Source organism: Drosophila persimilis, unplaced genomic scaffold, assembly GCF_003286085.1.
Source record: "Drosophila persimilis strain 14011-0111.01,24,50 unplaced genomic scaffold, DperRS2 tig00000002-arrow-pilon, whole genome shotgun sequence".
Taxonomy (NCBI): Eukaryota; Metazoa; Arthropoda; class Insecta; order Diptera; family Drosophilidae; genus Drosophila; species Drosophila persimilis.
In genome coordinates, this window is record NW_020825289.1 from 19,131,635 (window position 1) to 19,145,268 (window position 13,634).

Genomic DNA, 13,634 nt, shown 5'->3' on the forward strand with positions numbered 1-13,634 from the left:
AGGCCCCCAAGCATTTTCTTTGCTTTTTCATTTAGCAATACTTCCTTCTTCCACATCCCCCACCCCCTCCCCTACTCGAGAACAGTTGCAAAAAGCAATCAACTGTATCGTCATCGCTCCCTCTCACTCACCCACTCACACACTCTCTCTCTCAGGCTCACCCATACATGTGCGACTCGCGTTCGCTCACTTGTTCTAGCGCCCGAACGATCTTCGGTTTTTCGAATGCAGCGCCGCCAGAAAGAACAACAAAAGCAGAAACTTCGTGTCGCACATACACATACAGATAAGTATTTCGATGTGTGTGTGTCTGTGTAGCTTTTCGACTTCTATTCTTGCTGCTCGCACAATACCTTTTTGCAGCAAATTCATTAACCAACGGCACTCTCAGGAATAAAATCGTTGTCGTTGCTCCGTTCGTTCGTTCGGTCGTTGTTGTTCACTGTTACCTCCCACTCCCCAAAACACTGTTTCTAATTTTCCACACAGCGCGCATTACATAAAATAATACACAAAAAATAAAGAAAAACAGAGTGACAGTTTCGTTTGCAGTTTGCTTCACTTTTTTCTGTGCTTCGAGTGGAAATGCATAAATATAAATTGTTGCTGTTCAATAATTAAAAAGAGACAAGACCGAGATAATTATACATTTGAAACGCGTTCGTGTGTGCGTCTTCTTCTCGTAGGATATAGCGTGAGAGGAGAGTGGAAAAAGTGTGCAAGGAAATCGCTCCTACGTGATGCTCGGCCTGTTCTGTGCCAAAGAGGGAGACGGGACGAAGGCTTTCCAGTGAAAAAGCAGGTGAGTGAGCATAATTTCCCCCACCCAAACTATCACCGTTCGATCAATTAGTACGGTTAGACCTGTAGAATTTCGCACGAGTGCGCTAAACGGTAAACCGTTAAAGGTTATGGCGCATAATTTTACACCGATGAAGTCATTCTGAAAACCCAAAATAAACCAGCCAGCGATCATAAAAAGTCCCCACATTTCCATCATATAATTTGCACTTTTTAGTAGAAAATGCACCTCACACATACATTAGGATGTACGATGCACACACAACGATAGGGAGAGAGAGAGAGAGAGACAAAGAGTGCTCGTTCGGCAACGGTAGTTTGCAACATTCGGGTTTGGTTTGGCGAACATTATGGCTTCACATAGAACAGAGTTGCCAACCTACCGACCTACTACATGGGAACTGTGGTGCCGTGCCTCAAAGCCCCTGCAGATAATCAATATTCCCAGCATCGTTCCAGATGCTAATTAATGCTTTCAAGCTCGACTCAATCGACTCGCACAGATTAGAGCCAGTGTAAGTGCTTCTTTTTGGCGTTGGAAACGCTGGGCGCGCGCGGCCAGCATACAAAATACACTCTCTCGCACACATACACGACGACTCATTTTTCGAACTCTGTTCTCTCTTGCTTTTTCTTTTGCTCTGGCTCTCTCGCTCTTGTCGGTTCGTGTTCGGTTTTTGAACGCTCTGCTCAGGTTAGAGGCAAACACTTTCTGTTCGCTCACGTCACTCCGTCACTTCCACTCCGCGCGTTCACAATTCCTGTTGTGCGGTGTGGCTCTACTCTTCCTCTCTGCTCTGCTCTGCCTACTCCGCAGCAGCAGCAAGGAAAATACATATGAGCACACATACTTACATATACAACACGTACTGCGGAAACCAGAACTTGGCTCGTTTTAATAAAAATAAATTCGATTTTATTGCTTTTTTCCGTCGCGTGTGTGTGTGCACTTCTTGGAAAATCAACACCTAAATTGTATATGTGCAAAGTTTCATAAATCGACGACTACGTGCTGCCTGTGATTCTATTTCGGTGTGTATAATTAACAATATTACTTCTGATATGACGAAATGCGAAAATGCACTGCCTAGAACTGTACTTTCTAATCTGTGTTCAAAGCATCTATCAATGTGTGTGTGTGTGAGTGTGCGGGTGAGGGATTTTTTGCATATCAAATCGATATTTCCAATGTCTGCTGCTGGTTGATATCGATTTTTCTAGGGGGGAAAGCTTTTCCACAAGCAGGGCAGAGCTTTTGGCTCTCGCTTTGTATGCATTTTGAAGTAAATGACGGGCAATTTTCATTAATTTTCATGAACACAAACGCACGCACATACGTACGTACTCGCTTTCCATGCAAATGAGGTCAAGTGTTGCAGTGAGAAAATGTTTCACTGCGAGAGAGAGAGAGAGTGCAGCTAGCTGTGTGAGAGAGTGAGTGCGTTACATAAGCTTTTTCTAATTAACTGCGGAAAACAGAGTGCCATACGCGCTCAGCAGTGTGACAGTTGAACAAAAGCTCTTTCAAATGCACCGTGTAGGTCCACAAATAAACGGAAAATATTCAGACTCGACTCCCAAGTAGAGCACGTTTTCCACATTTCTAGCTCTATGTGTGGCCGCCATCTTGGATTTCCCCCCTTTGTCAGACAGAAGCAGAGGTAGCGGCAGAGACAGAGACCCCTCCACACATAAAATATTTTGTTCAATGCTGCGACGTCGCGGTGAGCTCGCTCTCTCTCTCTTACTCTTACTCCCTCTCACTCTGTGGCTTTCGGTATTCGGGGCCCGACTTCGTTTGCTTTTCGTTTTATGTTTGTTCGAGAAAAAAAGCGTGAAATTTTCTCTCTGCACTTTTCACACAAACACACGTACTCATACACATGCACAGACGCGCCAAGTTGGCGCTCTGTCTCTTCTCCTCGCTTCTCACTCTCTCTCCCTGTGCCTGCCTGTTCGCCACATATTTTGGTTTCCACTTTGTGCTACACTTCTTTTGCTTCGCTTTTTTCGTGTTGTTTTTGTTGTTTTATTGTTTTGTGCTCTACAGACACGTTTACATTTTCATTTTTCATATTTTCGTCGTCTCGCGCGCGCGATTTCTGCCTTTGCCGTCCGCCATGTTGCCTGCCATTGCTCCGTTAGAAGGTGCGCGCAACGTTGCCAAACTTCACATGGCTTTGCAGCTTTGCAAAAGTTTCATTTGTTTACATTCCACGCACATGTGCAGAATAATAACAAAATGCGAGACCCATAAAAAAACAAAAAACGCTGAAGAGCAAAGAGCTTTTTTGCGCAACAAGTGTAGAAATCGCAAAGAAAAACGCGCAAATCCCCCGAAAAGCTGCCAATGTTTTTCTCATCACTTCTCTGTTTACTAGTTTACCTGCTCTGCTGCATTCTCCTCATCGTGATCTGATCTTGGCCTCTGCAGATTCAGCAAAATGAATGCCCGTATGCCCCCACATAGCCCACCGAAATGAGATGAGATGAAATGACCTTGCAAGTGGGCTTCGCACCCTACACTGACCTACACACTTCGCCTATCCGATATTCTGCTTTATTCTTGATTCTTTGATACTATTATTATTATTATTATAGTAAACCGTAATAACAAGACTTTTTGCGGCCCGTTATCGTCACCTGCTCTTTGGGCTCTGTGTTCAGCCTTTACTTTTTGTTAGTTTTTATTATATTTTCGCTTTTTGCGCCGCCGCCGATGCCATTAGCGAAAAAGTTCGTTGAACTTTTGTGTTTCACTTTTTGTTATTGTTGATTACCGCGCTGTCTCTGGCCTTTCGGGTGGTGTGGTGCGTGATAAAATCACTTTCACTTGGAAGGTGGTGCGGTGCAGAAACTGCCATGAACATTAGTACACCTTCCCTTCCCATTTGATGTGTTATTGCCTTTCCTATCCCCAAGTATTTGTTGCGTGAGTTTAGACGAGCCAAAAGTATTTTTTTGACATCCGTTCAGTGTGGAAAAACCTTCAGTTTCAGATCAGAACCCACATTAAATTACAATAGTAAGCCCAAAAAGCGAACAACAACACAACCAAAATGAAGACCGACCGACCTCTCATCAGCGAAGCAAATTTTCAGCGGACCAAATTAGGCTTCCAATAGATATATAGCCTCCACCCAAGACCACCGACCCGACTTCTCTCTCACTCTGTCTGACACACAGGTCCAACAAAGCCCTTAACATTCACTTTGGATGCCTTTTCGAAAAACAAGTTTTGTGGCGGCTCAGCTTATGGCTGTTTTGCTTCGCTTTTCGCTGCTTTAATGGCAAAAACGACATTTTCTGCGGCCAGGCAACCGAAACACCAGAACGAAGCGGACAGGGAAAAGATGAAAATGAGAAACGGAATGTTCGATACACTTTCAATGACAAATTATAAATACATTGTTGAAAATCCCAGAAAGAGAGTGAGGGAAACTCCATAGAATCCAATATAATGTATGACTGATTACTATCCCTCGCTAATATTTATATTTCTTCTACGTACAACTTCCATCCATCAGTGGATATGCTCTTCGACCCTCTCCCCCTTCTCTCGACCAAATGGCGAAAAGCAGAAAGGGTGTAAAAATAAACAAATGAGGGACAGACGCGCGCGACGCCTACGTGGGTTGTCGGAGGCTATTGGTGGGGGGGGCCTTGGCTGTGGAGAGGGATGGGAGTTATGTTATGGGTTTCGGCTGTTGTTGTTGTTGCTATTCTAAAATGCCAGAAATTAAATTATTGAAAGTCAGTGCCTGTGCCAGCAGAGCCACAGTCGCCCCACCACAGCACAGCACACCATCGACTATCGGATCTGCGGCGGTTTATTTTTACGTCGTAAATATACAAATTTTATGTCTCGCACGCACTCACACAGAGGCACACCTCTCGCACAGATACAGCTACAGAGGCGGAGATTGGAACGAGCTAAAAAAAAAAAAGATTCCACTTTATGCAAATCTTGTGGGGGAAGTTTTATATTTTGTTCTTGGCCAGCCCCAGCCCCAGTGCCAGTGCCAGTCGCCTTCTGCTGCTGCTGCTGCTACTGGTGCCCCTCTTTCTCTTTCGCCGCCTTCCCATTTCAGTTATTTCCATTTTAAATTTGATTTTCTGCATCGGTGTGAGTGTCCGTCCGTCTCTGTGTCTGTGTCATGGCGATTTTTCTGGCTCCGATGTGAAATGAGTTCCTCAAACTGGTTTTCTCTGCCAACAACTCAATGCGATCGGGGACCGACTTTACTCGACTCCAACCACCACCCGCCTGCCGTCGCCGTCGCTGTCCGCCCAGCGTCGCCGTTTTTCGAAATGGCACAGTTCTTATGTTCTGCAGAACCGGTTTTTCTTTTGACTTTTTAAGAACACAGAAAAACCAGGCAGGGAACAGGCCAGGCGCAAGCGACGGTGCCCGGAGGGGCATTCATATTGAAATCACACTCGAGCCGACAGAGTTTTCTCTCACTTGCAGACAGAGAGAGAGAGAGAGAGAGAGAGAGAGCGAGCGAAACCCCATGGGGCCTTGCAGTTTCCAATTTCCAGCCTTTTAAGGCACTTCCTGTGGCAAAAAGGACGACAGTTGTGGCTCATGATCCAACATCTGCCCGCCCAAAGAGGGATGGTTTGTAGGAGGGGGATCGGGCAGGACAGACCCCGACCCAGACCCAGGAACAACATCCGTTGCGCTGCAGTTGCTTAGGGGATGATTGCAACCCCAAAAATGCTGAGCTAGACTTTTTTTTGGACCCTTTTTCGTGTTCCCTCTCCCGCTCCGCTCCGAAGGGAGCAAAACCAGTTTTCGGGGTTGCCGTCTGGCGCGTGCTTAGAAGCGGGGGGACGTACCGGTCCGACATCTTTTTATTATCCGCTACCCCATCCCATCCCATCAAATCCAATCATCATATCGCATCGCATCCCTACCCTTGCATTTCCATTCGGCACTCGAGCATGTTGGCATTGAATCCGATTCAATGAGTTCTCTAAGCCATCCTGTTTGCCTAGATTAATCATAGAAGATTTTTTCGCTAACATTGCGTGACGTCTGCGGACACTGGCGCATAGTTTGATAGTAGATCTCTTCACATTTCCAGCCAACATACACCATTCAGCATCTCGTTCATCGTAAAGTATGGAAATTAGTACACTTTCCATACGACAGAACGGTTGCAACACCAAAAATGCAGTTGAGTTTTTCGCTAACAACGTTTCGTAAAATGAAATTTGAACGTAGTTTGATAGTAGATCTCAACACAGTATTCTCAGGACTCATAAGATACTCTCAGACCCAAGGCAATACTTGCTACTCGAAACTTATGGAGGATAAGATTTCCATATAGTAATTATAGCGGTTGCAAGATTATATCTTCAGTTGAGTTTTTCGCTAACAACGTTTCGTAAAATGAAATTTGAACGTAGTTTGATAGTAGATCTCAACACAGTATTCTCAGGACTCATAAGATACTCTCAGACCCAATGCAATACTTGCTACTCGAAACTTATGGAGGATAAGATTTCCATATAGTAATTATAGCGGTTGCAAGATTATATCTTCAGTTGAGTTTTTCGCTAACAACGTTTCGTATAATGAAAATTGAACGTAGTTTGATAGTAGATCTCAGCACAAGAGACCGACCTTGTTTTATCATCATCATCATCGTCCTTCAGGCAGCAGCATATTACAAAAGTGTTGAGGATGCCATTTCCATATCCCAACATTCAGAATGCGGTTGCAAGATTGAACTCCAGTTGAGATTTTCGCTAACAATGTTCGCAAACCGTTACTTGGACATCGTTTGATAGTAGACCTCAACACAAGCTCAGTTTTCACCATCCCCCATTCTCGCATTTTCCCGGTCTCTCGCATTCACTAAGAAAAAGATGAACCCCAAAAGAAATGCGCGCCTTGGACCCAACTGTACTTTTTCCACACAGACACATGCAAACACACTCACACACACACACGCAGCCGAACCATCTCTCGCTTCCAACTCTCTCAGCAGCAGCAATAGCAGGCAACGACGCCATTACGGCGCAAGGATCCCATTTTTTCGTTCGTTTATAATCCTCCACCATCTGCGCAAAAACAGAACCTTGCAATGTGCAAAGAGCGCGCGCCCGACACAAGGGGAAAGAGAGACGGCGACGGAGACTGAGAGCGATAGCGAGAGAGATCCTTTTTCATGCGACTGCTGTTGCGGCCTCCTCCACCTCTCCTCCTTTTCTTCCCGCCCTCCCTCTCTCCAGTTTTACCTACTCTGTCACTGTCTCTCTGTCCCCTCGCCTTTGTGTGTGTACTAAATCCCCTTTTGTATCGAGTTCTGCTTTGTGCGTGCGCGCGTGTGTGTGTGTGTGTGGAGAGAGAGGAAAACCCCTTGGCCCATGTCTAGCCAGCCAATGCATCATTAAGGTTGGGGTAAGAGCCTGCTGCCTGCTTCGGCTGCTGCCCTGGCAACTGAACTCTACTCTACTCTACTGAACACATGGCGCTATCCACTGCGCAGGCCCTGCACTCTGCTCCGCTCCTTCTGGAGTTGATGTGTATACCCTTAGTTCGTGGAAAAACTGATCCCTTGCCATGAAATGATGCGACGCCTAACGGTACTTGACACGCTGGGGGTGATTCTCTCTAGTTTTTTTTTGTTTTCGCCTGGATCGGATGATTCCCTTCCTTTTTCGTTTTGGCGAAAAAAAAACTAACTTAAAACCAACAAAATACACAACATATAAATGTGTCTGTGGAAAAGGGAGCCTCAATTGGCGAGTGCGTCACGTAGCACATTTGTACACGTACATATGTATGTGTGGTGCCGTCTCTGTTGCGCTCGTTGCTGGAATGTTGGCACGAGCACAGTTAGGTTTTCTCTCCCATTTGGGAATTTCTATATTCGCTTCGCCGCTCCTCCCTTCTCTGGGGCTGCAGCTGGCTCTTTTCTTTTGAACTGATGATTAAATTACGGCAGGAAATGAACGCACAACAATAAAAACAAAAAACAAAAAGAAGAACGAGAGTTGGAATGATGCTGCTCCATCTGGCAAATAATTTTCGCTTCCATTTTGAAAAACCACTCATCTTCATCAGGCAGCGCAGCCGAAAATCTCTTGTTTGCGGCGAATTCGATTGTCTTGCCACTACCTGTGAGTGTGTGTGTGTGTGTGTGTGCGTGAGTGAGTGTTTCGTGTAGTTCCCGTTATATTTTCTTTGCTCGCGTTCGGCACGATTGCTGCTGCAGTGCAGTTTTTGTAAAGGCTCCTTTTGTCTGTCCAGTCTCTCTGCTCTGCTCTTCTCTGCCTACCTGCTCTGCTCTCTCCTGCCTGCCTGGCAATTTCATAACGTGCCCCCAAAGGAGAGTGACGCTCACTCGTGTTCGCTCTCTCGCTCTCGCACGCAGGCTGGCTGCAACAACTTCGTTAGCTGGGCGGCCATTGGTTCCGACCGAGAGGGAGAGAGAGAGAGAGCGTAAAACGAACGAGAGCAGCGACGCCGAGGGCCGACGGTCGCTTGCTCAGTTGCCATCACATTTGCGTCGTCGTTTCAGTACCGTTCGTTTGCTCGCCGTTTTTGTTTGGTTTTTCTTGCGTTGTGCGGTAGATCGCGAACAACGCGTGCGGTTGGTGGCCACACTACTAAATTACATACACATACACGAACACTTGCACGGACAGCGTACATCAACGGCAAGCGGAATAGAAAAACCTTTTAGTGCGAATTATTTACTTAGTAAGTGCCCGTGATAAATTCTGTGGAGTATATGCTATGCTGCTGCTCGTTTGCCTAGCAAAGGGGGGAGCGATTGTGAAATCGGTTTATGTTCCCAGCCGTCCATATCTATGTGCCAGTGTGTTGGTGTGCCTCGCTTCTAATGAAAAATGTTCTATTTTTAAATGCACACCATAAAAAAAAATGAAACAGGGGACGACGAGAATGTGGCGATTGCTCCACACTTTAACTTTCAAAATTATCAGGCATATGCTTGTGTGTGTGCGTGCTTGTGGAAAATGAAAACCATCATAAATATTCGTCTGGCACAGTGTGTGCATGTGTGTGTCTACTTGTGAAATTTTCCACAACGAAGAAAAAACCTTTCAGCGCGCACACAGTCACACACTCCCATACGTACCATACGTACGTGTGCCTGCAGCGACGCGACTTGACAAAAGCTGCGCTGCCTGCTGCGAAACTTCCCCTCTTTATGCTTAATGCTGGGGTTTTTTTTGTCGGTCGTCACGAAGTCTCTTCGTCGTCGTTTATCGTATTCATCGATCTCCAACACTAGCACAAGGCGGGAGCTGGAGCAGCAACTGTAACATCGCCGCAAATCCGTTAGGCTCTCAGTTGGCGTCGCTTGCCGTTTTGCGAGAGGGAGAGAAAAAGAGAGCGAGAGAGAGCCAGTCGCCAGTTCCGTTGTGGGGGAAAGAGCAAAGTTGAAAAATTACCAAGAAGAAAAAGGAACACGAAAAATTGCATTTGCAGTTGTGTGTTTGGGCGTCAAAGCGGGCGCTCTAGTGTGCGTGTTTTCTTCTTTTTTTCATACATACATCCGTGCATATGTACAAATGTATGCATTTGTATGATGTGGAATGCAAATAACAATAATCTTGCCAGGCAAGTGTAGACATGTGTGCGTATGTGTGGGCTTGTGGAAACGAGATGGCAGACATTTTAGCTTTGAAATTTTTAACATGAACATGAACTTGACCTTGAGGCGCGGAATAATCTGCAATATTCAGAGTATATGCATTTTACTAACTGTAATTTTTTTTCCTGGTATTTTTCCTTGCAGCATAAGTGATAAAAGATCATCATCGGAGGAAGAGGAAGAGAAGGAAGAGCTGTTTCCCCAACTTTAACTGTTTCTATAACTGTACCGACTAGGTTGCTTTATCCACCCGAGAACGGTAGCACAAAAGCGCGGCCAGAGGAGAGCACAACGCGGCCCGGCCACGTCCAGGACGTGGGCTACCTCCGCCCCACCACCACCCCGCTGTGAACCCCCCTTTCACGTATCAACTGTGTCCACATACCGCCCCAAGATGGACGACGATCAGCAGTTCTGCCTGCGCTGGAACAACCACCAGAGCACGCTGATCAGCGTATTCGACACGCTGCTGGAAAACGAGACCCTAGTCGACTGCACGCTCGCCGCCGAGGGCAAGTTCCTCAAGGCCCACAAGGTGGTTCTGTCCGCCTGCAGTCCCTACTTTGCTGTAAGTATTGAAAACTCCCTGTCCACCGCTATCAGAGAGCACACAATGACTACAATGACATCCTCCCTCCTCGCGAATTGCAGACCTTACTCCAAGAACAGTATGACAAGCACCCGATCTTCATACTCAAGGATGTCAAGTACCAGGAGCTCCGCGCCATGATGGACTACATGTACCGCGGCGAGGTCAACATCTCACAGGACCAGCTGGCCGCACTTCTCAAGGCGGCCGAGTCGCTGCAGATCAAGGGTCTGTCCGACAACCGCACCGGCGGAGGCAGCTCCGCGGCCGCCCCCAAGCCAGAGTCCTCTCAGCATCATCGCGGTGGCAAGATGAGCGGCGCCTACACACTGGAACAGACAAAGCGCGCTCGCCTGGCCACCGGCGGGGCAATGGACACCTCTGGGGATGTGTCCGGATCGCGCGAGGGCTCGTCTAGTCCGTCGCGCCGTCGTCGAAAAGTCAGACGTCGCAGCCTGGAGAACGGTGAGTGTTGCAAAAGTAATTCCCCCGTAAGTGGCAGGTTGATCTAACCAATCGTCCCTCCCCGCAGATGCCCACGACAACTCCAACTCGTCTGTTCTGCAGGCCGCCGCCTCGAATCAGTCTATCCTCCAACAGACAAGCGCAGGCCTCGCCGTCTCCGCCCTGGTCAGCACCCAGCTGTCCGGCGGCGGCAGCAACGTGGCCGGCACCAGCCAAGTCCCGACCCAGCAGCAGCCATTGACCAGCACCAACGTTACCAAAAAGACTGAAAGCGCTAAACTAACATCATCGACAGCCGCCCCAGCTCACGCCGCCACTGCGACAGCAGCCGGCCAGCAGCAACAACTGCTGCAGCAGCAGACCAGCGATGCCATCAACACCGAGAACGTACAACCACAGAGCCAAGGCGCCCAAGGCGACGTCGGTGATGCCGAGGATATGGAGGAGGCGAGCGCAGCTGCCGGGGGAGTCACTCCGGCGGCTTCAGGCGCTGGTGCGTCCGCTGGAGCCGTGCACACTGGTGTCGTGGTCAAGCAACTGACAGCCGTCGTCGATAAGTCATCGTCCAATCACAAACAGAAGGTCAAGGACAACAGCGTGTCGTCCGTGGGCTCAGAAATGGTTATCGAACCCAAGGCCGAATACGATGACGATACGCACGACGAGAATGTTGAGGACTTGACACTGGACGAGGAGGATATGACAATGGAGGAGCTGGACCAGACGGCCGGCACCAGCCAGGGTGGCGAAGGATCTAGTCAAAGTGAGTTCTCGCGAGAGATACTTATATACATAATACTAACAATACATTCCTCCTGCTCCTCCCTCCCCTCCCTGTAGCATATGCAACATGGCAACACGACAGATCTCAGGACGAACTCGGACTTATGGCACAGGATGCACAGCAACGGGATCCACAAGGTGAGTTTTTGCTGCCTCTATATCAAGCCAGAAGAAATGAGCTACGAACAAAACAAATGAAAAAGCAAAGCCTAGCATAGACACCGTTAGCCAATGAGTAAAGAAAAGAGAATCAAAAAAGACAGAGAGCACGACAACAGCAACAACAAGAACAACGAGAGCTTAAATTTCAAAAGAGAATCCACATTCAAGGTCACAACTCCAATTACTCCAATTTCCACACACAAACCTGCTATATATACCTCTATATATACACATAATACATACACAATGATATTTACTTGACAATTGAATTGTTTGTGCCACAAAAGTCGTGCTCCGAAAAAAGCTCTTGAAAACGTTCGAAAGAAAGCCTTGAATTAGAGAAGTTGTGTATATTTTTTTTTTTTGTTTTCCGCATAATTAGACGCAAAAAAGCAAGCAACAAGAAAAGTATAAAAGAAACTACCAAACAATATCCAATCTGCGAGGGGGTGAGCGACAGAGCAACAAACATCTCCATCGCTCTTCCCGCCGCAAAAGAACAAAACACCAAAAATAGAAAAACAGAATAATTAATAACCAGAACAAATAATTTGTGCAAGTTGAAAGTATTACTTAAACTCTTCTTTTATTATATATATTTATGATTTCCTAACAATCCATAATTTATTCAATTACGACACACACACAAACACCCACCCAAACACACACACATAATTCGTATGACTAGTATTTTGTATATATTATATAACGATTGATTTTTTTTTATTAACACACACCTCGAAAATGAACACACATAAAAAACAAAAAACATGTTTGATTGCAATACTACCACCACCCAACACCCACCACCCACAACCCCAAAACCACACATCCCCTCACCAATACCACCACCACCACAGATCTTAACACATTTTCATTTTACCATTATATATCTATATTTGTATATGTATGTACGATCATTTGTTGTTGAATTTTTATTGTAATCATTTACCAAATTGGTGTTTGTTTGTTTAACCCTTATTTGCTTTACTGTATATATTTAAACAATTTTATTATTTACCCATATATTCGTCGCCCTTTTCACTATCTCTCTCTTCCTCCTCCACTTCCTACTTCCTTCTGTCTTCTGTCGTGCCCCTCGTTTTTCACCCTGAGAAAACATTAAGCCAGCTGCAGAGCAAAGTTCATTAACACACACACCCACACACACACGCACACACACAGATAAACACACACAATCACTTCAATTGTAGGCAGATGAAAATGAAATTTCCTTCATTAATTTAAGTTAGCTTTTAAGGAGAAAACTTTTCTGTGCCACTGCTGTATGTGTGTGTGTGTGTCTCTGTGTGCGTACCCATGTGTATGTGAGCGATCAATGTGTTCTCGTTGCTCCTTTATCAACGTCTCTTGCCTTATCTATCGCTCTCTCCATCTAAGCTGACGTCTATGTGTGCCTGTATGTGTGTAGAACAGGGCTTTGGCAATAACAACGAGAACGAGAACCGAGAGAGAGAGAGCAGTAAGCTCTCGCTGCTTTCCAACGACCAACCAGTACAGGCGCGTCAAAAGTTTGGCCACACTTCCAGCAATTTGTTTTTGAAACTAACCGAGTTTTTGTTTGTTGTCAATTTATTGCTTTTGCCTTGTTTTGAAGCATCAATACACACAACAGCACACGCCACAGCTACGTCCACGTCCACGCCTATGACCATGCCCATGTCCACGCCCACACATTATCATTTCTCGCCCACATTATTGTGTCATATATTTTGATTGTCCTCTGCCCCCAAAGAACTCTCAGCGCGTGCTAATGTTTTACACAATGTTTTTTATAATTTTATATACCTATATATTTATGAACAAAATACGCATGCAGTTTTAAATTGTATTTTAGTACCTATATCTATTACTACATATATATTTTGCTTTATTTTGGTTGACGGGACTTTTTTTTCTTTCTGTTTATTTTCCATATGAATTTGTATTTAGTTTTTATGCTAGTCTGTAAGCTTTTCCGATCACGCTTTGGGGATCACGCTCCAAAGCCCGGGCGCGTTCCTATCACGCTTCTCCGCGCTTCCGCCTCCGTCTCTCCGGTATCCATCCGTATTCTCCAGCTATGCGCAAACGTTCCCTGTGGCCTTCACAGAGAGAACAGAGTTTCGCATAGTCGCGCATTCCTGTAAAAACCAAACCAAACCCCAAACCCCAACCTTTGAAAAGTCAAGTGCAAA

The 13,634-nt window shown here is 46.1% G+C and overlaps 1 protein-coding gene across 15 annotated transcripts in view; it reads left to right on the forward strand.

Moving 5' to 3' along the window:
• Nucleotides 1-404: 404 nt before the first annotated feature.
• Nucleotides 405-13,634, forward strand: part of LOC6592807 (longitudinals lacking protein, isoforms H/M/V) — a 61,169-nt gene continuing 47,939 nt past the window's right edge. For 3 of the 15 annotated variants that reach the window (XM_026984846.1, XM_026984845.1, XM_026984839.1), the window contains exons 1-5: nucleotides 1,549-1,833; nucleotides 9,582-10,005; nucleotides 10,089-10,491; nucleotides 10,559-11,254; nucleotides 11,332-11,412. In XM_026984846.1, the coding sequence (XP_026840647.1) occupies nucleotides 9,832-10,005; nucleotides 10,089-10,491; nucleotides 10,559-11,254; nucleotides 11,332-11,412 (1,354 nt within the window). In that variant the 5' untranslated portion in view covers nucleotides 1,549-1,833; nucleotides 9,582-9,831. Of the gene's footprint in view, nucleotides 803-1,542; nucleotides 1,834-8,379; nucleotides 8,519-9,581; nucleotides 10,006-10,088; nucleotides 10,492-10,558; nucleotides 11,255-11,331; nucleotides 11,413-13,634 lie in introns of those variants that run through there. The other 12 variants (XM_026984837.1, XM_026984834.1, XM_026984842.1 and 9 more) reach the window with 10 other exon arrangements.